The 24,330-nt window shown below is 38.0% G+C and overlaps 1 protein-coding gene across 1 annotated transcript; it reads right to left on the reverse strand.

Annotated features, from left to right (window-relative positions):
- Positions 1-302: 302 nt before the first annotated feature.
- On the reverse strand, positions 303-22,073 carry LOC148998728 (syntaxin-22-like; the record flags this gene model as incomplete). Its single annotated transcript, XM_089141765.1, is given in 5 exon segments — positions 303-1,401; positions 2,251-2,351; positions 2,491-2,648; positions 21,737-21,808; positions 21,934-22,073. Coding segments are annotated over 5 exon segments (537 nt in total), but the record flags the coding sequence as incomplete, so codon positions are not given.
- Positions 22,074-24,330: the final 2,257 nt, after the last annotated feature.

Raw genomic sequence — 24,330 nt, forward strand, 5'->3', positions numbered from 1 at the left:
CCCCCTGAGATATCACCTAAAGTTAATGCCACCCCAGCACCCCCTAAGATTAATACCATCCTCCGAGTTATCTAATTTATCAATAGAACCCCCTATGGGGTGAAAATATATAAAGACATTCCTGTCATTATGAAATCACAACTAACTGCTGACATAAAGAAGTTAAATTTTTCAAGAAGATAAGAACAACAGTGAATGAAAAACTTTACGTTTGACTTATTTCTTCTTCTTCCTCTACCATCCTCACAAAGTTTTGGATATATGGTTCATGGGAAGTGTTTTAAACTTAAGATGTTGGGTAACATTAAAAATAGATAAAAAAAACCAAGTGAGACTAATGGTGTTAGTAATAGGAGGCTTGGTTGATAAATTGAATCACTCAGGGGTTAACTCAAGGGGCTCGATTGGTTATGATTTCGACTCTCTAAGATTAAAATTGTTTCTTGGGCAATTAAAATCTCTCACTCGGGAGACAAGTTCAAGTTTTTAACCTCTCGCTCACAAAATTCTCCATAAAAAATCTCAATGACAAAAGCTGGTTCCACTGTTGTAAGAACGGATATTACCCAACTTCCAATCATGGAAATTGAACTCTAGTTACGGAATAAGACGAGTGCCGCCTTCTCCTCTGGTTAACAATTTAATGGTTATTTGGTCTCGTAGCTAACTCTATAACCATTACTATGAGCTCTGGTACTTTCTTTAATTTCAAAACTACCAGTAAGGAAGCCTGCGGTTTTCAACTTGAGGTGGAAAAAACACAGCCATAAATGCTAGTCTCCTGAGAATCTATTCGTAAGAGATTCAACTTCATCACTACAGAACTCGTGAAATCTCATATTCAGACCTAAAGTTAAATCCCATATGGCCAATGTCTCCGTCGCTCCCTCCATGTGTGCATGCTTGTGTGAACCTTCTGATTTACGCCCACAACAATGACAGGTTAAACAAGGCTTCATTGGGATAGTATCCCCTGAAAAAAAGGCAAAAGTTCAGGGCCTTCAGGCAGAGAAAAGTGGAAATTCTCAAACTCATGCAAATTCAGTTGCTTTGATGTTTAGATTTAATTTTGGAACTTCAGACTCAACAATTAGAGTAGAGTCACCAAATTAAGAAGACCACCCTTGTAGACGCCAACAGGAAAAAAAACAAAAAAATCAATTGAGAACCTTAGACTAGGAAGGAGTATGATACATTATCTTTGAAAATAAACAAATGGAAAAGTTGATGGCAATTTAACATTGCTTGCTAGACATTGATTTCTGTTGATTTACACTACTTGCATCGCTCTCACAACTGAACCATCTTGCTTAGAACACCAAATATCAGTGCGTATTATATGATAATAAAAACAAGGAGAATGACCACCACTAATACGAAAATCACCAGCACCCACCAACACTGTTTGAAAAAACAGAGACAAGGTAAGTAGGATGAGAAACAAAGACAAGTACAAACTGTTAGAAGAACAGATATCAAAACATGCATTATGCTACAGAATTCATTCATACCTAATTTGTGCATTTACCATGTAGATTCGAGGTCTAGAATTGACTAAGAAAATCAGTTTCCTAATGGCTCCTCAATCATCTCCTTGCTTTTTTTGTCCAGATTCTAATAAGTATTCACTATGCATTCTACTATTTTTCCCATAATTCTATTTGAGTGAGAAATTTACAATAGAACCAAAGGTTCTTATTGCCTTTTCTAACTGCATTTTGCTTATGTGTATACATACAGGTAATCTAAAATTGACAAACTTCATTTATCCCCCCCCCCCCCCCAAAAAAAAAAAAAAAGTATTATTATCCTTCATAAGATTCCTTAATATCAGGAGCGAGTATCTCCCATGCAACTGTAGCAGCTTCACCAGGGGAGAAAATCAATAGATAAAGCTTTAGAGCAACCCCCCGAAAAAGGAAAACATAAATAAATAAATTCGAAAAGGACCAGGGATTATCTAAAGAAAGACTCTAGAAACAATTTCTTACTTGACATTACCATTTCCAAAAGGGTGGGCTTGCAGTACAAGGGTCTATTAGCATTTGTATGTGCAAGTTGTACAGATGGCACAAGCTAGCATTACTAGTGCTGACTCTGTATTCCACACTATTTTCACCTTTTCTTTCTTATAATAGCTATCTTACAGTTCTCAGCAAGGACATAAAAGCATCTAACAGTCCAGAGAGAAACACATGCTCAGAAATAAAGCAATCCTGTTCCAGATGCTACATTATATTTGATGCTTACCCATGAAGATCCAGATTTAACATTCTTGTAGGCCTTTGAGAGTTGCCCTTTACCTTGCGTTGTTGCAGCAGATGAGGATTCAATGTTCGATTGAATGTCATCTGTTCCAAGGACATACAACATCATAAGCAAAAGTTCAAATCTTTTGGTTGAAGGGGGGGAAGGGCAGTGTTTCTGGGCAACAGGGAAGGGTTTCTAGACATTTAACAAGAATTACTTCAAGAAGCTTCCTGTCTTTACCTATCACCACTCCTTGCTCATGAACCAGAACAGCAAGGTCTCGAAATATCTCATTTGCTTGTCCAATTTCTTGTTGTATATCTTTAATTCCCTGCTCCCTCTCTTCTATTATAGCTTCATTGAATGCAACTTCATTACCCAGCAGTAGTACCTCTTGTCTGCACTAATCAGAATCTCAGCTCAAAGAGAAATAGGTCGTGAGAAAAATTTCATTCCTAACCATCCAAAGCTAGAAAAGCATGGTAAAAATGGTTTTCAAGAGACTCAAAGTTGGTTTGCAGATCCAGGGACAATGAAGATAACATACAGTACCAATGTTAATATAATTGAATAATCTAACTTATAGTATGCTTTGATATTGTTTTTCTAACTTTCTGGTGAAGTGTTTTGATACTGTTAAAACATTGTGCAAGGGTGCACAGCTCTGGTACCGTGAAGGTATACTTTTGGTCATGGAACTTTAGTTTATGTAAGGTTTATTCCTTTTACTTTTTTTCACTTGTACTTAAAGAGTCCAATTAACCTGTCATAGGCTCTAAATTCTCTAATATTCTGTCTTGACCTATTTCTTATTTTGTAATGTTTTCGGTTAGGAAACTTCTCCTAATCTGAGCTCTTTATATAAAGGCATTCTGGGGGAGAAAGCTGCTGCATGTTGCGCAACTCTCCCTCCCTTCCATTCTCTTAATTCTCTTCGTCTTTTCTCTTGCTCTCAGTTCTGGTTTCACAGGTGTGCTACCGTGTTATGGTATCAGAGCAGCGGACTCAGATCCAAAGTGCTCAAAATCAAAAACTTTCTATCTTGAGCATCTCTTTTGGTGTTCTCTCAATCTTTACTTTTTGTAGCTATTGTACAATCTAATTGCTGATTCTTAAATCAGATTATATCTGAGATGAAGAAGTAAATCTTCAAGGTCTGATTTACAGTGCTCAATTGCCAGAATGGAATTTCAGGGAATTTCTTTTCCAGAATTTTGTATTTCTAGTGTCTGCTGTTGCTGGCACTTAGGCTGTGTTTGGTATGATTTTTCTTTTTGTTTTTTGCCCAAGAAATTGTTTTTGGCTGTGTTTGGTACCATTTATGGCAACAATTTCTGTTTAAAAAGGACTGAAAAAAATAGAAAACTGGAAATAGGTAAAAATCTGTTTTTGATTTTCTATTTTCAACTCTTTCTGCAGTGGGTTTAAAACCCACGTGAGATTATGAAAGGATAAAATTGTGAATGTGCAATGTTTTATAAAACTACTTCTCTTCTCACTTGTCCGGTCGTTTCTCAACACCACGAACAGGGCTAGTGAACCTAGGGTGAGGTTCATGGCGATTGAAGGTCATGGAGTTCACATCAGGCCACCATGGGCAGGGCGAGAAATGCAAGTATGAATCAATGCCGAGTAACCCCAACAGTGTATGGATGCCAATTTTAGCTCTGACCTCAAAAGATTCATTGGGTGGCTTCTTCATTGATTACTTCCTCTCCAGAATCCCTGTTGAAAAGGAGAAGAGCTCAGGAAAGGCAGATGCGTGTCCCTTTGCTCATCATGTGGTTGTGGATGTGCTCAATAGTCCTCGTTAGAGAAGAACTCTTCTCTCATCTTCCAACTTCATATTTTCCTGAGTAAATCTCTCCATAAACCCTATGGTCACAGCAAATATGGTGCCACCCATGTCATGAGACATTCTCTATTTCATAATCTTTACCAGAAACATTACAAGTTCAAAATTAAATTGTTGGCTATCTCTGAATTTCCATCTGGAGTCCAATATAATTTTTATAATATTTTCTATTGTGTTTGCATTACCCTCTTGGTCTATCCATCTCTTCTTCTCTTGCACAGACCGAGACGCAGCATTTCTTCACGAGAAAAATTGTTCTTGGTGGAAATAGACTCTCAACAACTCAATCAAGACAAGATGTAGTATAACATATAAAGATCGCTATGGTGAATATATATTTTTCTGGGTTTGTGTGATCTTGGATATTGTCTCTAAACAGAGATTAGAAAATCCAGAGGGGAGGAAAGGAAGGGAAGACGAGAGGTTTTTGTTTGCATGTGAAGGGAGGAAACAACTTGTCAGCCACTCGGGCTCTAAGTTGAAGATGAGACTATTCCGACGGTGATTGTCATCGTCTTGGTTTTATTGTGATTCTTTAAAAGAACTGAGCTAAAAGATGGGTGAAGAAAGTATATATTCACCACTCTTTTAAAATATTACTGAAAGGATTTGTAGTTAGGTGATCACCAGAGGTTTCCAAATAATTTGAGTTTCAGCCAAAAATGGTTTTCACTATTGATTTTCGAAAAATAGGTAAAAATCAAAAAGAAAAACTATGCCAAACACAGCCTCAATAATGCCACTATTACTTTTAGGGCTTGCTAAGCCTTCCTAAAAGAGACACTTGACCCAAGTCTGGTGCTGTTTCAGAGGTCTGATTTGACCTACAATTTTTCTCCTCAGAGATTGTTGCAACCTCTGTTTCTGGATTTTTTTTTTAGTATCACTTTGGTACCAAGCAGGTACTTCTATTCCATCTACTTGTTTTGATTATTTGGGGGTTTATTTTGACAAAATGGGTTCGATAATTCCACTGCTAATATTCTTCTGAAATTGAATTTATCTCAGCTCTTGTTCTGGCTCTGTGTTGGACTTGATGTAGTCTTATTCGCTGCCCCTGTTATTATCAATATCTGAGTCCAAATATACCAGTGATGTACTTCATGTTTAAATCACCAAAGTTAAACTGAATGGTGTGTCAACTTACTTACAGGCACGAGCAGTGGAAGCTCGCTAAAGTAAAAAGAAAACATATTAAGGAAGACACTTCCAAAGTTAATTTAAGGATCCTACTACTGCCATTGCCCATAATGACGGATGACTGAGAATTCAATTGTTAAAATTTGGTTGTGGAATAGTGTTGATTCTGTTGAACCCCCTATTGCTGCCAATGTAATGTTTCATACATTGGCTCAATAAGTATGGGGTGATCTTGCTGAACCTACTCCCAAAACAAAAATATTTCACATATGAATTGTATGAGAGACTTCCACTTTCTCCAAGGGGACAAATCTCTTAGGCACCATTTGTTTGTTGGAATAAAGGTAGGGTGGGAAAAGTTTGAAAAAACAAACTTTTCCATGAAATCCTAAAAGTGTGGTTTGTTTGGTTCATAGGGTGGGAAAGCTGGCAAACAAGCTTCCTTGAATTGAGGAGCTTGTCTTATGAGGTGGCATGCTAACTTTCCCATCCCATGCCTTTTCAAAACCCCACAAAATAGGTGAAATTTTGTGAAAAAAGTGTGAATAACAACAAAGTGGGACCCACATTTAACACTTGTCTACAAAATCCTTCATTTCCTTTCCTTCTCCCTCACCCCATTACATATGGGGCCCACATGTTTTTTTTCCCCACCCCACATTTGCAAACAAACGGTGCCTCAATGATTGCTTCAGTACTTAGCTATCTTGAGGAGCCATAGGTATATCAGCCCATTACTACTAATCTTGATAAATTGAAGCAACAATGGGCTGAGTTCCATGTGACAAAATTTGTAGCCAGCCTTCATCCTGATTCTTAGGCTATTAACATGGTTTGAGTACTCAAGAGACATCTTGGTTTTTGAAAAACTGAGACGATTAGGTCCTAGTTGAGATTCGGTTCAATCTCGGTCCAACTTCTGTTATAAATATCCCCCAACTCTCGACTCGATTAATCTCTGTCATCTCATTCTTTTCCCTGCTACTTTGCTGGGTTTTTGCCAGAGTATTGGTCAGACACCTACTAGACTTCATCAATAACACTCCTACAACATCTATATCAAATATTTAAGGAGTTTTCAACCAAAACTTTCAGGAAAGGTGAGATTTCATCCCTTTGGCACGAAATCATGACACCCCCCCCCCCCCCCCAAAAAAAAAAAAAAAAAAAAAAAAAGAAAACTCTGCAAACCTTACAAATAGGTCCACAAAACTCAACACCATCCCTGGCTGTTAATGGCTGAGGGGGGATTTTACCCTGTTAATAGATAGATTCAATTTACTAAATGAAATTCCTATTCTATCCTTATCCCTATATCTTCTTTAAACTGTTATTTTTAAGAGATGGATGAAGAGAAACTCTCTTCACTCATCTCTTCAATTCCCAAACAACAACCCTATCCCTCAAGAACCAGAGGAGACTTGAATGTTTGAAGATTAAAGAAGACAACACATTAGAGAAATCTGATGGTATAATTAGGAAGAGAATCACCTTTCTAGTCGATCGGCGTGTCATCAGAGTAGAGAGAATCTTCTCTCCCTCCTTCACAACTGAGCAAAGCTTTTCCATGCAAGCTGCAAAACCATTTCAACAAACAAGCACTAAGATCTAAGTTTGCCAGTCGAATTTATTAGGATTTTCCTTCAATAGAATCAGCGCTTGAATTATCCAGCACTCCTCCCAACAGATCTCCTGAACTGTCTCCCAGCTTGTTAAGGAAATCTCAGTATGAACCGAACCCACCACCACTTCTCTGAAAGCCTCAGCCTCATCAATGTGAAATGCGCTCCACTGAACCTCCATCACACTTGTACCCTTGCACCCACCGCTCTTTCTGGTTTTGGAACCCGGTGCAACATCTCCCTCAACAACATTGTTGTTCACAATTGCATTTCAGGAGCAAGCGGAATAGAAGATACATCCTTTTCAGGTGCATCAGCAGAAGACAAAATTACAGCTTTGGAATGCTTTTCTTCTTTATCATCAATCCCACCTCCATCGGTAGAACCATCCAGGGCAATACGCAGGTTTGAGGAAGCTTTCACCTCATTAAAGTCCTCACCTTCGTTGCATTTCATGGATCTCTGAGATGGGGGTAGAGGAGGAGACATCTGTCTTCTCCCAATTTTCAAGAACTGGCTGCAGATCATATTTAGGGATCGATAGTGGGAAAGTGAAGAAGGTCAATGGCGGTGGTTGCCGGTGATGGAGGTGGAGGGAGGGGGTTCTCATGTGGAACAAAGGAAGAAGAGAGAGGGAAGGGTGAGGAAGATGGTTGATGGGATTCTACCTCATGTGTAAGTTCAACTTTGGAAATAGGGTTTAAGGGGCATTTGAGTCATTTTAATAAATAGGGGGCATTTTGGTCATATCAAAAAATGTTTGGTTCCAATCATTAACTGGAAACGGTCCTAAACGGTGCTAAAGTAGTCGACTTATTCGTAAGGTTTGCACAATTGGAGGGGTGTCATGAGTTTCTCTGTTAGAAGGTCAAAATTGGAACACAAGAGAGCCATCGTGAGTTAGCAGCAGGTGCTGACTCACGATGGGAAAATAGGCAAATCTGGGAGTCCTAGATTGATGAGATTAGGTGTTCTATTCCTACTTAAATTTCTATAATGATTCTTATTGGGAACCTATTGTAAACAGCTTATAAATAAGAGATTTGTAAAGAGGAGAGCTCACGATTCTCACTCTGAGCCTCCACACCAAGCCTAAAACGATCTTCTTATTTCTCTCTTTTCTCTCTAATTCACATGGTAACAGAGCCATAGGTCCTCTATAATACCTTCGGTTCAAAACTTTTGAAGTTCGGAAACATACATGTTATCTTGAAGACCATCGCTGCAAGTTTGAAGGCCTTCTTGGCATCAATTTGGAGGGGCAGCAGCACCTGACGCTGCATTCTCTTGATTGAAGATTCGATGAGACAAAGAAGCTCTAAAACTTCTATTTCGGATTGAAGAATGGTTGTACAACTTCTAGTTTTTTTATCCCTGAGAGGTTAGTACCTCGTCCGAATGACTTGTTGATTGTTATCTTGAGTTTTTGGCTTTTTGCTGCTGCAATTCCTAATGGGTGTGTTTGTCTTCTCCGTGCTTTACACCTTGAAATTGATAAACTTTCCCCTTGTGCTATCAAATGTACTTCTCTTTGCTATTGTTGCACACAAAAAGGTTACCGATGTTTTGATCCTATCTCCAATCGTCAGTTTGTTAATGCCAATGTTACATTTTTTTGAGGACACACCATATTACTCTACTCCAGAAGGGTTTGTGTTGGTTGAGTCCTATTAGGAGTTCAATTTTCTTAGAGTTTTAGTTTGTGTAATTTTCTATTTCTTGTTACCCAAGTATTTATGTAATAGTCATTTTTCCATTTTATTATAAATAGAGGGCTTAAGATCACACAGATCGATTAAGTCATTCTACCACAATCGTTTTTCTCAACATGGCATCAGAGCCAAAAATCGATTAGAGAAAAAAAGGAAAGAAAAGCAATGATCGTGTCTCTCTCTCGATTCTGCAACTAGACCTGCTACCACTGCAACTACACCACTGCTGCCCTTCACCTCTTCGCCATACCTGCAACCATCAATTCTCTTTTATTTTCTTTCTTTTTTTTGAAACCTCAAGACTCCATCGCTTCTTCTTTTGGAATCGCAAGAGTCCATCGCTGCTGTTTTCCCATTCCCATCACCTTCCAGCAGTAGGAACTTTTTGTTTCTTCTTTTTTGGGAATCGCAAGAATCAATCTTGCAAGAGTCCATTGCTTCCTTTTCCCATTCCCATCGCCTTCCAGCAGCAGGACCTTTTTGTTTCTTTTTTTTTGGAATCGCAAGAATCAATCGCTGCCTTCCAGCAGCAGAATTCACATGGCCAGACCACCTCAATCCTGGTAGAACCATGTCTTGGTTTTTCCCTTTCTAACCTACAGTTCTATTAGCCCAAAAAGAAAGAAAGAAAAAGAAAAAAATATATAATGATGTTTCAGGGGTCTCTTTTGTAAATTTAAATATTCTCAGGGACTTATTTTTTGCGAATTTGCAAATTTTTAGGGATGTATTTGTAATTTTGCATACTCTCAGGGATCTATTTGTATTTACATATTTTCAGGGGCCTATTTGTGATTTCACATATCTTCAAGGGCCTGTTTGTGATTTTCCATAACTTCAAAAAAAAAAAAAAGGAAAGAAAGAAATGGTGTTACTTACCCTATGCACCTTTTGAGTCCTATAACTCCCTAAATTTGATTGTTTCAGTTGTTTTGAAAGGGTGAAGATAGAAGAACTGCAAACAGTTTTTTTTGGGATAGCAATCCCTGATAGTACTACTGCCTCCACTAGCTCCGAACATTACCCCACTCTTCATCCTCTTTCGGTACGATTTAATAGAACAAATTATTTGATTTGGTATTGATATGCCTACCTTACTATTGCTGGAAGAAGACTTGTTGGACACCTTACAGACACCACTATCAAACCTCCCACCACAGGTATTTCATAGGATAAATGGATCTCGAATGACTCTCTTATTATATCATTCATTTTGAATTCCATGACTTCAAATATTGCTTATGGATACCTATTACTTGATATTGCAGCCCAAATCTGGAAAGCTACTACTGAAACATATGGACAGTTGGGGAATGTGCACAGGTTTATAAGCTACGAAAGAAGCTTCATGAGACTACCCAAAAGGAATTGATCGTGGCCCAAAATTATGCTGAGTTGTGATCTCTTTGGAAGGAGTTGGATTATTATGGGGATTATCACCCTACTAACCCAAATGATGTGACTACAAGAAGCACATTGATAACATTCGAGTATATGACTTCTTGGCAGGTTTGAGTGAGGAGTACCGATCAGATTAGAGTGCAAGTATTGAGTCGTTCTCCCTTTCCTACACTAAAACAGTCTTATGCCATTGTTTAGTGTGAGGAAAGCCGTTGATTTGCCATATTTCACGCTCCTATTGTGGAGAAATCAGCCTTACAGTCTGTTAGCACTAAAACTGATTCGGCTAAGGAGATTATCAAGTGTGAGCACCGTCACAAACCATATCATACCAAGGCCAATTGTTGGAAGCTCCATGGGAAACCTGCTGATTTTGAGCAAAAAATAGCACAAAGAAGGGGAAAACCGAAAGCTAATCTTTTTGAGACAGTTTCCATAACACCCCCTGCAGACATTGGTTTTTCACAAGAGGAGTTAGCTACTCTGAGACATATTTTGTAGTCTTCTACTGCCAGTACAGCCTCTACTACTGCTTCATCCACTACCCATACCAACTCCTACCTTGCTACTTCAGGTAAGACTTATATTGGCTACCATGTTTCTTCAGTTTGTGCTCCCTAGATCATTGATACAAGAGCACAAATTATATGACAGTTTCATCCTCCTTTTTCATACCTTATGTTCCAACTTCCGAAAAAGATAAAATGATGCACATGTTTATGAGCTACAAAAGAAGCTTCATGAAACTACCCAAAAGGAACTGATTGTGGTACAATATCATGCAAAGTTGCGATCTCTTTGGTAGGAGTTTGGATCAGTATGGGGATTATCACCCCACTAATCCAAATGATGTGGCCACCTATAGGAAGCATGTTGATAAGATTCGGGTATATGACTTCTTGGCAGGTTTGAATGTGGAGTATGATCAGATCAAAGTGTAAGTATTGAGTCGTTCTCCCTTTCCTACACTAGAACAGTCTTATGCCCTAGTTCAGTGTGAGGAAAGGCGTTGATTAGCCATGCTTCATACTCCTATTGTGGAGAAGTCAACCTTACAGTCTGTTAGCACTAAATCTAATTCAGCCAAGGAGATTGTCAAGTGTGAGCACTGTCACAAACCATATCATAACAAGGCCAATTGTTGGAAGCTCCATGGGAAGCCTGCTGATTTTAAGCAGAAAAGGGCACAAAGAAGAGGAAAATCGAAGGCTAATCTTTCTAAGATGGTTTCCACAACACCATCTGCAGACATTGGTTTTTCACAGGAGTTAGCTACTCTGCGACATATTCGGTAGTCTTCTACTGCCGGTACAGTCTCTACTACTACTTCCTCCACTACCCATACCAATTCCTACCTTGCTACTTCAGGTAAAACTTTTACAAGCTTCCATGTTTCTTTAGTTTCTGCTCCTTGGATCATTGATACAAAAGCCACAGATCATATGACAGGTTCATCCTCCTTTTTCTTACATTATTCTCCAACTTTTGGAAAAGATATAAAGTTCGAATTGTTGATGGCTCCTATTCTTCCATTGCTAGAAAAGGGACCATTCAGCATTCTCCATCACTTTCTTTATCTAAAGTTTTACGTGTTCTCTTTTTCTCTACTAACTTGTTATCTATCACTAGTCTTACACATGACTTGAATTGTAAAGTGACATTTTCCCATCCCTTACTTGTGTCTTCCAGGATCTAGTAACGGGGAAGGAGATTGGACGTGGTAAACTAGACAATGGACTTTATCTGCTGGAGCCGATTGGAGGATTTACTTATACTCTTATTGCATCTTCTAATTAGGTCCATTTAGTAATATTAGACCTTCATCAATGGCACCATAGGTTACGTCACCCCCCTCTAGGAACTCTTAAGAAAGTATTTCGTGATTTAGTTTCTTCTTGTAACAAGGATGAATTTTTCTGTGAAACCTGCATTTTTACAAAGCAGACTTGTTTTACTTATTTACCTTCTCTTCATAATAGAAAATCTATTCCTTTTGTGCTAATTCATACTGACGTGTGGGGCCCTACTGACGTGTGTCTGTTACTGGCTATAGGTACTTTATTGATTGTCACTCTCATTCTACATGGATTTATCTTTTAAAACAAAAACATGAGGTCTTCCGATGTTTTCGTGATTTTCATAATATAATTAAAACTCAGTTCAATGCCATTGTGAAGATCATTCGCAGTGACAATGGCACCGAGTATATTGATGGTGAATTTCAGAGATATCTCTCTGACTCTAGAATAATACACCAGACTAGTTGTGTTGATACGGCTGCCCAAAATAGGGTTGTCGCTTTTAAAGATAGCCCGTTTAATTATGATTGCTATAAATGTCCCTGACCGATATTGGAGTGATGCTATATTCACTATCTCTTACCTTATGAATATGATGCCCAGTTGGATACTTAATTTTAAATGTTCTAACGAGATTCTCCAAGGAGCCTCTATTTTGTTCTTTCCCCAAAGGTATTTGGTTGTGTGTTATGCCAGAATTATAGCCCACCAGAGTAAGCTGGCTCTCCACAGCCCACAATGCATATTTATGGGGTATTCTGCTACTCGAAAGGGTACAAATGTTATCGTCCTCCTTCCAGAAAGACTATTGTGTCTATGGATGTAATTTTTAATGAGTCTTGCCTTTACTATACACCTCTCTAGCGGGAGAGTCTTAGAGAAGGTGTTTTTTCCAACTTTAGACCTTCCTATCACACACAATGACTCCCACACACCACCACAACACAACTTAGGAGTTAAAGAAGAGTTTCTTAACCAGGGGGAGACTTCGGCTAGTATACTTGAGGACTCTAATTCTCCCCCTCCGTTTTCTGAACCATGAGAAGAACCTGCCGAATCACTCATGTTATGATCTTCTACATCCTAGGTCTCCTTGTTCTGTCATCTGGCTTATGTTCTTCATGTAGTATTCAAACTGAATGACTTTATAAAATTACGCCGATACTTCCACATTACGAGTAACGTGGGGAAACGAGAGAAGATGTGTACGAATGAGATATCCAGCAACAAGAAGAAGGAAAGGGATTGAATAGAAGAACTCCCGAGCATTTGGTAATCTCAGATGTGTCCATATCAACGGAACGGGTGACGCATTATTTCGATGAATGGTCAGGGGGAGACCACTCCTGTGAGGCACACTATTGAGGTCTTTCAAAACAAGATTGACCATAATAAGGAGGTGCAGACTTATCAGAGGAAGAATTATAATCAGCCAAAGCAGGTGGAGAAAAGTGACATGGTACCACTTCAGTCCCTTACTCCAGAATCAGGTTCTATTGTTCCCCCTCAAGTATCTTCTTCTAATCTTCCTATTTCCATTAGAAAAAAAGTTCGATCTTGTACTCAACGTCCTATAGCTAAATATGTTTTTTATGAAACTTTGTCTAACTTTTATTGTGCTTTTATATCCTCTCTATTGTCTATTTCTGTTCCGAAAAATTGGAAGGAAGTCTACGCTGATAAGAGATGGAAGGCAACTATGGTAGAGGAAATGCAGGCAATGAAGAAAAATGATACTTGGGAGTTGGTTACACTTCCTCCAGGAAAAAAACCTGTGGGCTGTAAATGGGTGTTTGTGGTTAAACAAAATTGTGGATGGATCCGTTAACAAGCTGAAGGCTAAACTAGTTGCAAAGGGGTTTACCCAAACATATGGGATTGATTATCAGGAGAGTTTTGCCCCTGTTGTGAAACTGAACACTGTCAAAGTCTTGTTGTCTATAGCCGTGAACAAAAACTGGAACTTACACCAACTAGATGTAAAGAATGTCTTATTGCATGGGGAGTGCGAGGAAGAAGTCTATATGGAAATCCCACATGGTTTCTCTAATAACAATGCTGCAGGGAAAATTAGTTAGTTGAAGAGGTCAATTTATGGGTTAAAACAGTCTCCTAGATGCTAGTTTAGATGCCTTCATAAGGCAGTGACCTCCATTGGGTACAAACAAAGCAATGTTGATCATACATTGTTTGTTAAGAAGTCAGGTACCAATATCACACTTCTCATTGTTTATACGGACGATATTATCATCACAAGGAATGATGGTAAGAAAATTCAAAGGTTGAAGGATATTATTAACAGAGAGTTTGAGATAAATGATCTAGGGAAATTACAATACTTCCTAGGGATTCAGGAGGCTCGTAAAAGAAGGGTATATATCTATCCCAGAGGAAGTATGTCCTAGATTTATTATTAGAAGTGGGAATGTTGGGGTGTAAAATAGTTAATACCCCTATTAAGGCTGGAGCTAAACTTAAGGAAAAGAGGGAGAACCGGTGGACAAAGGAAGATATCAACGGTTGGTAGGGAAGCTTATTTACTTGTCTCACACTAGGCCAGACATTGCTTATGCCGTGGGGATAGTTAGAGAATTTATGCACGATCCATATTTAGCTCATATGAAGGTTGTTACTAGAATACTTCAGTATTTGATGAGAACTCCTAGAAAAGGAATACTTTTGCCACCCACTGATAATCTTAGGGTAGAAGCAAACATTGATGTAGACTGGGCTGGATCTCCTGACAGGAAGTCAATTTCAGGTTACTGCACCTTTGTTGGAGGTAATCTTGTTACTTGGAGGAGTAAAAAACAGAATGTGGTAGCTTTATCCAATACTGAAGCTGAATATAAAGCCGTGGTTCATGGAGTTTGTGAGCTACTATGGTTGAAAGGCCTACTAGAAGATATCGGAGTCCAAGTTCCAAATCCTATGATTCTATAGTGTGGCAATAAGGCTGCCATTAGTATTGCCAATAATCCTGTACAACATGATCGAACTAAGCACATTGAAATTGATAGGTTTTGTGTCAAAGGAAAGTTGGAACAAGGGCTTATCTGCATGCCTTTTGTGAGGTCCAGAGACCAAGTGGCAGATATTTTCACCAAAGGTTTGAAGGAAGGAGATTTCCTTCCTATTGTAGGCAAGTTAGGCATGACTAATATCTATGGCTCAACTTAAGGGGAGTGTTGGTTGAGTCCTATTAATGTTCAATTCTGTTAGAGTTTTAGTTTGTGTAATTTTCTATTTCTTGTTACCCAAGTAAGGGTATTTATGTAATAATCCTTTTTCACTTTATTATAAGTAGAGGGCTTAAGATCACACTGATCAATTAAGTCATTCTACCACAATTATTTTTCTCAACAGTTTGTCAGAGGGTTTCCCTGTGGTCCAGATTGCTGCCCTCTTATTCCTTTGCTTCCATCAACTGATGTGGAGCTTCGGACGATGCTTATGTATAAAAGGAGGCAGCCCCCAAAGCCCAGTCCAGCGCTTAATGTTACCACAGCCCCTGAACAAGTTCATCCTGATCAACTTGTTGATTCAGCAAACCATCCGAACTAGCCAGTTGCTCTCCGTAAAGGTACTTGCATTGCACATCCAATTGCTAAATCTATTTCTTCTGCACTGTGTAAGTCATTTATCACCTCCTTACCTATTGCTATTATCCCTAAAACTCATCATGAGACACTCTCATCCTAGGTGGAAAGCTACTATGACATTGAGAGGCATGCTTTATTATTAAGACAAACATGGTCTCTAATGGACTTGACCTCTAATAAAGATGTTTCCTGGTGACATTGGGTCAATACTATCAAATATCTTCCAAATGGGTCAATTGAATGCCTTAAAGCAGGTTGGTTTCTAAGGACTATACTCAAACATACGGCATACGGCATAGACTACTTTGAGACACTATCTTGTGGTTAGAGTGGATCCAGTTTGGGTTCTCATCTCCTTGTTTGGTAGTTAATCTCAACCACTCAGCTGGTAATTAATCTTGATTGACCACTCAGCTGGATGTTAAAAAACTTTCTCCTATATGGTGATCTTCAGAAAAAAGGAATAATTAGAGCAACCTTGGCGAAGTGCATTAGGCGAAGAATGTAGGCTTCACAAAGCAATCTAGTGTTATAACCTCATGAAGTCAACACAAAATATATATTTACAAAATACTCGATTCCAAAAATATATATATATATATATATATATTTGTTTTTATGAAAGTATATATTGGGAAAAGATGTTCAACATACATTTAATCTACATCTAACACCTAATGTTAGGGCTGCAAAAGGGATGGGCTGGGCCAGGCTTTACCAAACTTGATCCTTACCCTAACTGTTTATAGGTAAGCCCATTCCCACACTGACCCTAATTCAGGGCCTAAGATCCTTGTCCCTAACCCTAAACCCTAACGGCCAAGCCCGTCCCTATGCTGCCCTAATTGTCCTTAAAAAGGCTGGAACAGGCTGGGTTGGTCATGTCCGGGACAGCCCTATCCCTGACCTTGGCTGTAGCCAAGCAACTTTAATATAGAGCATACCTTAACTAAATCGAAATCCAAATGGAACTTCACAAAATGAAGACCAATTAATTTTAAAATGAAAAATTAAAGAAAACAAACTTCCAATAGTAGGATAATACCTTATTAGATGTACAATAGAAAAATAGAACATCCATAATCTAAGCTTTTGTTAAATCCACACTGTTTGATATAAAAAAAAAAAGATAAATTAATAAACAAACAACACGTCTTCCAAGCTTTTGATTACAATCTATATTCTTCTCCCGGGAAAAGAAAAAAAGAAAGAAAAAAAAAGAAAAGAAAGAAAGAAAGCTTACTATCTATATCCTTGATATTGATATCAATAATATCTCACTTATATGAACAATAAGAAAAACAATCTTATTTTATATATATATATATATATATATATACTTAGGCAAACTAAAAATAAAATGCATAGCATATCAAACAACTCAAACTCTATATTGTTTCCTTGTCCATGAAACAATAAAACAATTTTTAAAGGGCCAAAATCAAGGTCATTAAAACCAGGGTCATGATCAAGGCCAAAGTCAGGGATGGGTCGAGACGGGCAAACACTAATCCCAACCCAAGACCAGAATATTTCTTAGGGAAAAATTCTTAAGCCCAAGCCCTATTTGTGCTTAGGGCTGGACAGGGTGAGTCAGGGCCACCAAAGCCAAACTTGCATCCTTACCTAAAGTAGAACATAGTTTTTGAAGAATAAATTGAATTTTGAGAAGAACGCTCACCTTACTTGAAGAATGGCTTCAAAATCACTAGATACTTATTGATTAGCTCTTGTAGTTAAGCTAAATGGAGTGTTGATGGAGCCTCGCGGGAGATCCGGGTACTTTCTCAATGAAAGATCTGGCCAAAAGACGAAAAATAGCAAGGTGGGCAGAATTCGAGTTGAAACGGATATCTCAACTTGATAAGATCTGGTTGGACCGAGATCTCAGCCGAGATTTACAAGTTTCTACATTTCGTTTCAAGTCTCATCTCAAGGTCTCACAAAACCGAGATCTTGCTGATGTAACCAGGCCCAACCACATAAAATCCATCTAGATTTGGACCACAAAATAGACCCCAAAAGGTGCACCAAGGGATAGCCAAATTCTGTCTAGGGGTATTTTGGTCATCTTGACATATTTTGGGTGTCTTAGGTTTAGTTCCCATTGAGTCTAGTGTGTTGTCTAGACCCTAGATCTATTTCTATTTTATTTTTCTGATTATTATTTTGCAAAATACTTGAGAGTCCTTGTTTAGGTGAGATTCCCAGTTAGGTTGGGATCCCACAATTTGAGTCCACTTTAATCTCCTTATTTTTAGGACTCCATATCTACTATTAAAATTTGGATTAGAGTCTTCTATAGTTAAAGAGTTTTTTTATGACCACCCAAAAAAATAAATAATAAAATAAAAAGGTTAAAGGGTTTTATGATGTCAAAGTAGTTGAGTAGTAGTTGAAGTTAAGTTAGTTTGGATAAGCCAATTAGAGTTCTAGTTGGTTTACCAATTCAGTCCTTTTCTATTTCTAATTTGAAGGCTATAAATAAAGCCCTCCAGCTATGTAATTTTCAAGTTGAATTGAATACAAATCTGAGTTTGGAGGAAATCCAGGTCGTGGTCTTCTTGGGACGGCCACGGAGGAATTTGGACAGCCACGGAGGAATTTGAGAGTTATCTTCCTTAAGTGTTCATCAAACTACAGTAATCATTCAACACAACCAGCAGCCTTCTTCCTCAATCAGATAAGGATAGCCCCTCCCCTAGCCTTAGTCACCCTTCCAAACCCCAAAACCATAAAACTAATGCTCCTATCACCCTTTTTCTATTTTTCTGGAAATTTTCTGCAATTTTCGGATTTGTTTTTAGACCTTAAATTCAAGATCAAATCTATATCTAACTGTTAGATCTGTCCCAAACTTTATGAACATAATTCCCCAAACTCTAGTGACATTCCCTTCCAATTTCAGCTCAATCGATCAACCCAAACCCTAGTCTAATCCTAATCCTAGTTTTACTATAACTCTCATAACTCCCAAACCCTAAACCCTTTTGGGATTACCTTCTCTACCTCCCCTCCAAACCCTAGCCCTAACTAAGAGTCCTAAGCCAACTAGGAAACCTAGTCCTGAACCATAGCTTGACGAATAATTCTGCAAACTAAATTCTGATAAAAACAGAACTATTCTCTTCAAACTCCAGACCTAAAACTAACATGGCCGAAACCTGAAACCTTCCCCACTTAACCCTAGACTTCCCTATTCACATGTCCAAGGTTTGGAAGACAAAACACTTGAACCGTAGGTCATTTTGAGTGCAAATTAGCTGTTGTCCTCAGATATCTTAACCCCAAACAGCACTGGTTTCATCCCTAAAACTGCCGGTTCTATTTGAGAAAATCTTGAAGACTGGCCAAGACGCTTGGTTACATCAATCGCGAGACCTTGAACCATGAAAAACCTATCTTCACCAACATTTCCAAATGAGGGACTTGGATCATCTCCAGTATTCTTTTGGGAATCCAAGTGCTTCACATCCCAATGGAAATATGTTCTTGATCTCTTAACTGTTACTGGCCTTCTTGCTGCCAAAACAATAGATATACTTGTGGATCCCCATCAAAAGTTTAGTTCCATTGAGTGAAGAGTTTGAAGAACTTCCTGATGTAGACAGTAAATTGATTTATCTCACCATCACAAGGCCTGACACTTTAGCAGCAGGACTGGTCAGCCAGTTTATGTACTCTCCAAGAAAATTCATTGGGAAGTTGTATGCCACATCCTACATGTTCTTAAGAGAGCTCCAAGTAAGGGACTGATCTATTCTCCTCACCACCACACTGATATTGTAGGATACTCTGATGGTGACAGACGATCGACTCGATACTGTACATTTGTGGGAGGAAATCTTGTCACTTGGCCAAGTAAGAACCACACTATTATTGCTTATTCAAGTGCTGAAGCTGAATATAGATCTAAATGGTTCACACTGCTGCTAAGTCTCCATGGCTATAATCATTCTTGTGTGAATTGGGTTTTACAATTGAATCACTAACAAAGAAGCTTTGTGCAATCAGACTGCAATCTACATTGGCAGTTAATGTTTTTCATTATTTCATAAACACAACAAGCATGTCAAGGTTGATTATCATTTTGTTCGAAATGCTGTCCTCAAGAAGATGACTGTCACTCCATATGTTTCTTTTTCAGAACATCTTGGTAACCTATCCACCAAACCTTTGTTTGATCCTGCCTTCAGGAATGGTTGTTGCAAGCTGGGCATGGTTGATTTATGTGCTCCAGCTTGAGAGGGAATATTAAAACATCATGTTAGGGTGCATGGCCTTGTGTACCGTGAGGGTACACTTGGTCATGTGCACTTCAGTTCAAGTAGGGTTTCCCCATTTTAGGTTTATTTTTTACCGTTGTACTTACAGCCCAAGCAAACCTTTGTAAGCTCTAGATTCTCTAGTATTCTGTTTTGACCTATTTCTTTATTTTGTAATATTCTGGTTTAGGAAACTTCAAAACCCAACTCTTGTAAATACAGGTTTCTTTGTCTTTTGAGTTGCGCGGGGGGAAGCTGCTGCATCTTGCACGACTCTTTCTCCCTTCCATTCTCTTAATTTTCTTCTCTTGTGCTCAGTTCTGGTTTTGCAGGTGTGTATTGTGCCAGACCCAAAAGAAAGAAAGTTGTGTCCTACAACAGAAGCTATTATGTTGCTTGTAAGGGTACCAATCTTCATACATGGAACACATAAATAGAATGAAGGTATATATTAGAAATGTTCCTGCTAGTGTCACATTTCCGAGATTTCCATTTCAGACCACGGCCATCATTCCTGAAGAATAATTGGAAGTCTTTATTCAAGCATTCTGAAACCAGGCCATCATTCAAACTGTTTCGAGTTCTGGGTGGCTAGCTACTATGTGGACACGTCACTCACAGTATTAAACTGTACTTAGTTTTAAGGAATTCAATTCAGAATTATTCATATTGGTGGACTTCAATTAAATTGAGCTTATTTCTAGAGTAAATGCATGGCAATTGGAAAATAACACTAGGAACCAGCTATCTAAAGGCTGGGGCTACAAACACCACTCAAGGCATAGAGAAACACAGTTTTGGCCCTAAAACATTTTTTGGCTTGATCAAGGGGTTGATAGTAACCAAGACTAACAAAGTTCCCAACCCCCCCCCCCCCCCCCTTTTCCCACCTTTTTTTGCCCCCAACAAATTACAACGAAGAAAGGAAGAAGAAAAGTTAACCTTCTGAGGTGGAATACTTCTAAGGTGTTACATTTGGAGATTGCTCTTTGAGTCCATCAATAAGTGTTCTTTTTGATAGATTTTCTGATGCAGTTGAAAGTTTTACCGTAAAAATAAACTAGATTGAAGTAAGCACAATTTCTTCTAAAGCTGGTAAGACCACCCAGCCTGCTGGATAACCTGGATTGGATATCACAGACTTTATATCTACCATCAAGACTAATATTTCACTTAAATATTTAGTCTCTTTTTTTTTTTTTTTTTTGGGTGGGTGGATGGAGGGAGGGAATGACTACGCTCAAGATATTTTACGCAGCTCAAAGTTTCTCTAACTTTTAAATATTTGATTTTGTTAAAAACCAGGACCCAATAATCAGAACAAAGCAAAGAGAATAGAGATTTTGGTCTTGTACATGTTCCCCTATTCGCAGTAGAACTCTTTCACCTTATATAGCCAATGAAAACATTAGTCCCACATAAGAAAACATTGGATTCTTAACAAACTCACCCACCTTAGACAATGGAAGAGGTTGCCACCTACTTTGACAAGGAAGAGAGCCTCCTTTTGTTAATGGACACTCTGCATATACCAATACCTTTTTCTTTTTTTTTGGTTCAAGCATATACCAATACAAGATACACTAATAAGACAACAATATATGTGTATATATATTTCATCTAAGTGTATAAACCGTCCATATGTTCATGTTTTAAGAATAAATACCACAACAAATTCATCTAAGTGAACATTCTATAAGCCCTAAATTAAATTATTAAATAAGTGAACTGAGTTGACTCCATTCAATCAAATCACCAGTGGACCCAATGAAGACATTAGTGCAAACACCACACATATTCTAAGAATATCTTAACCATGGGAAATCAATGCAGTTAATCAATAAGTGGAGGCAATAATCCAAGAGTTGAAGACAAGTGTTTGATTCCCCTCTCAGAAGTCTAAAGAACATATTTAATTCAGTGGATAGCTTGCTACACGTTCCCTCTTAACAGTCTTCAAACATATAGAAGAAGGTAAGTAGCTTTGTAATACTCTTATCTGCTTGCAACCTAAAATTATAGACTGAAGTGTACTAAGGTTAGAATCAGGTATATAGGATGAAACATAATTGTGGCATTAATGTACTTGCCTCCTCTGTTCACTGAGAAAATATTGACTCTCCTGATCCCTATCAGAATCTACATTCTCAGCAGAAGTGGAACTGTTTGGGAAAGCATGAAAACAACTGCATTAGTAGCAGAAGATATACAGAATCATGTCAAAGTACACTATTACATAATATGCCAGCCTAAAATTTTAGGAAATTAACCATTAAAAAATGTATACCTCGCCAGTAAAGAAGATGATTGGATAGAAGGCGCATAAGCTGTCTCACGCTCTGCTGCAAGTTGTTGTGCTCTCTGGAAATCTTGCAAGGTAGCTTGAAAATCTCTTGCAAGCTTAGCATCTTCTACTTTCTTCCTTGGCTGAGAGAACAACATTTTAGGCATTCAGCAGGACAAAAGAAGTAGTTATAATGTAACTGGGAAGACATCTTCCACTTCAAACAGAAAATTAGGTCACTAAATAAGATGCCATTTCATGTACAATAACCAATATTTCAGCAGGAATAACATTTGGATATAAATCCATAGATCATAGAACAGATTTTTCAGTTGACTAGCAATCACCATGTTTCAAACATGTGAAAACAAAGTGAAATATATCACTTGACAAGCTCAAAAGTTGTGTAAACAGAGGTCGTCAAAACATAACTTTACAATGAGTGAATTACATTCGGAGAAAGACAAAAACAAAAAAAGGTAAGATTGTTCGAAATTATGGACTTCAGAACTTCTCCTTTTGATGGTTTAACTCAAACAGTAAAAATGCAGAAGGAAGACCAGTAACTGACATTAAATCCTTAAAAGTTTGTTGGTGCACTGAATCAGAATATATGTACAAGAATTATCCCTAGAAAAGCATTCCTTCATAACATGGAAATATGTAACTATAGAATTTAGAAAGAGCACTGTTTGTGAAATTAAAAGTAAACCGCAAGCGCACGGTATCGTGTAGCTAACGGGTCGATCTCAAGGAGATATGCCACTTTAGAATTAACTTCTTAATGATAATGCGAGAGTGCAATGATTCAAATTTGTTAATTACTTAATTAAACTAAACGAACGGTCCTAATCCATACATCTAATGCGATCGAATTGAGACGAAAAATAAAGCAAACATAACCAACACATAATTAATAAAGACAAGAAAAAATGCAAATAATAACTAAATAGAGATAAAAGGGAAGTGATCCGAGTCTCAGCTCTGGATCTAGGGAAGGGGAGTATAATTATAATGACTTTGACCGTGGACCCTTTGCCGTAGCTTATAGTCCACCGATCAGGGGAACGGATATTAGAGAAAAAGAAATTGCAGAAAAGAAATAATCAAAGCAATAAAAGGAAAGGGAAACCATAACCAAAGAGAGGCACGACTGTAGGCATCTCTGATCAAGGACCCAGGGGAAAGAAGAACAATAAATAAATGCTGAAAGTAAATTGCAAAAAGTAAATGATGAGAGTAATAAAAGGAAAGGGAAACCTTAACCAAAGAGAGGCACGATTGTAGGCATCTCTGATCAAGGACCCAAGGGAAGGGAGAACAATAAATAAATGCTGAAAGTAAATTGCAGAAAGTAAATAACAGAGTAATAAAAGGAAAGGGAAACCTTAAACAAAGAGAGGCACGACTGTAGGCATCTCTGATCAAGGACCCAGGGGAAGGGAGAACAATAAATAAATACTGAAAGTAAATCTTAAATTAAGAATATTGAGGGGTAGATAGAAGTGGGAATGGAGGGGGGAGAGAAGATTATTGAAGAATGTTACTTACTTGCATCTTTGAACTTCAAACAATAAAAAGAAATGAACAAATGATTCGAATCTCAACCAACCCTGACAACCAGATCTAGATCTAGAATGGTCTAGATCTGCAATTGCTAGACCCAGAGAAAAACGAATCTTGAAACTTGAAACTTGAACTTGATCTTGAACTTGAAATTGCATTACATTACATAGAAAAATTAAATTTAAACATTCAATCTAGAAATTAGAATCTAACAAAAGTAATCAAGGAAAACTAGAGAAAGTCTAAATAAATGAAAGAGGAAAGAAAGAGTGCTTCTACTAAGCTCTAAAACACCTTCTCCCTTGATGGAGTATGCTCTCCTTTTATAGAGTTTACATGGGATATGAATCTTGACAGAATTTGAATCAAACTCGGAGTTCCTATCTGACTTAACCAATTAGGGTTTTGGCATACTAATCGGATTGACTTAGAGAGATCAAATGCCCAATTCCACCGTTCGATTTGAAGATCAAGAAGTCGTGAAGCTCTCCTCCAAAAATCAGCTCGATCGGACACCGGATGACTGTTCGATGAAGGGCTTGATCGAAATTGAACAGAGACATTCAAAAACGGGATTTTTCCTTCTTCCTTATCTGAATATAATTCTTTTTCCTCTTTATCTTTCTTTAATCAAATCCCAAATAGGAAATAAGATATTGAAGTATGCAAGGACTCTTTCTCTATTTGGACTCTCTCAATAATATCTCTGTAGATTTGATTGATAATTTATAATCTCAGTCGTAGATCAAATTTGCCTTCTTTGTCTCTTCAATATTTCGGAGTTGGCCCATATCACATCTCTAACCCATCATGCTCCAAATCAGGCCCATTTTT

This window comes from Hakea prostrata, unplaced genomic scaffold (assembly GCF_041222555.1).
Source record: "Hakea prostrata isolate BN-2017 unplaced genomic scaffold, UWA_Hpros_2 contig_172, whole genome shotgun sequence".
Classification (NCBI taxonomy): Eukaryota; Viridiplantae; Streptophyta; class Magnoliopsida; order Proteales; family Proteaceae; genus Hakea; species Hakea prostrata.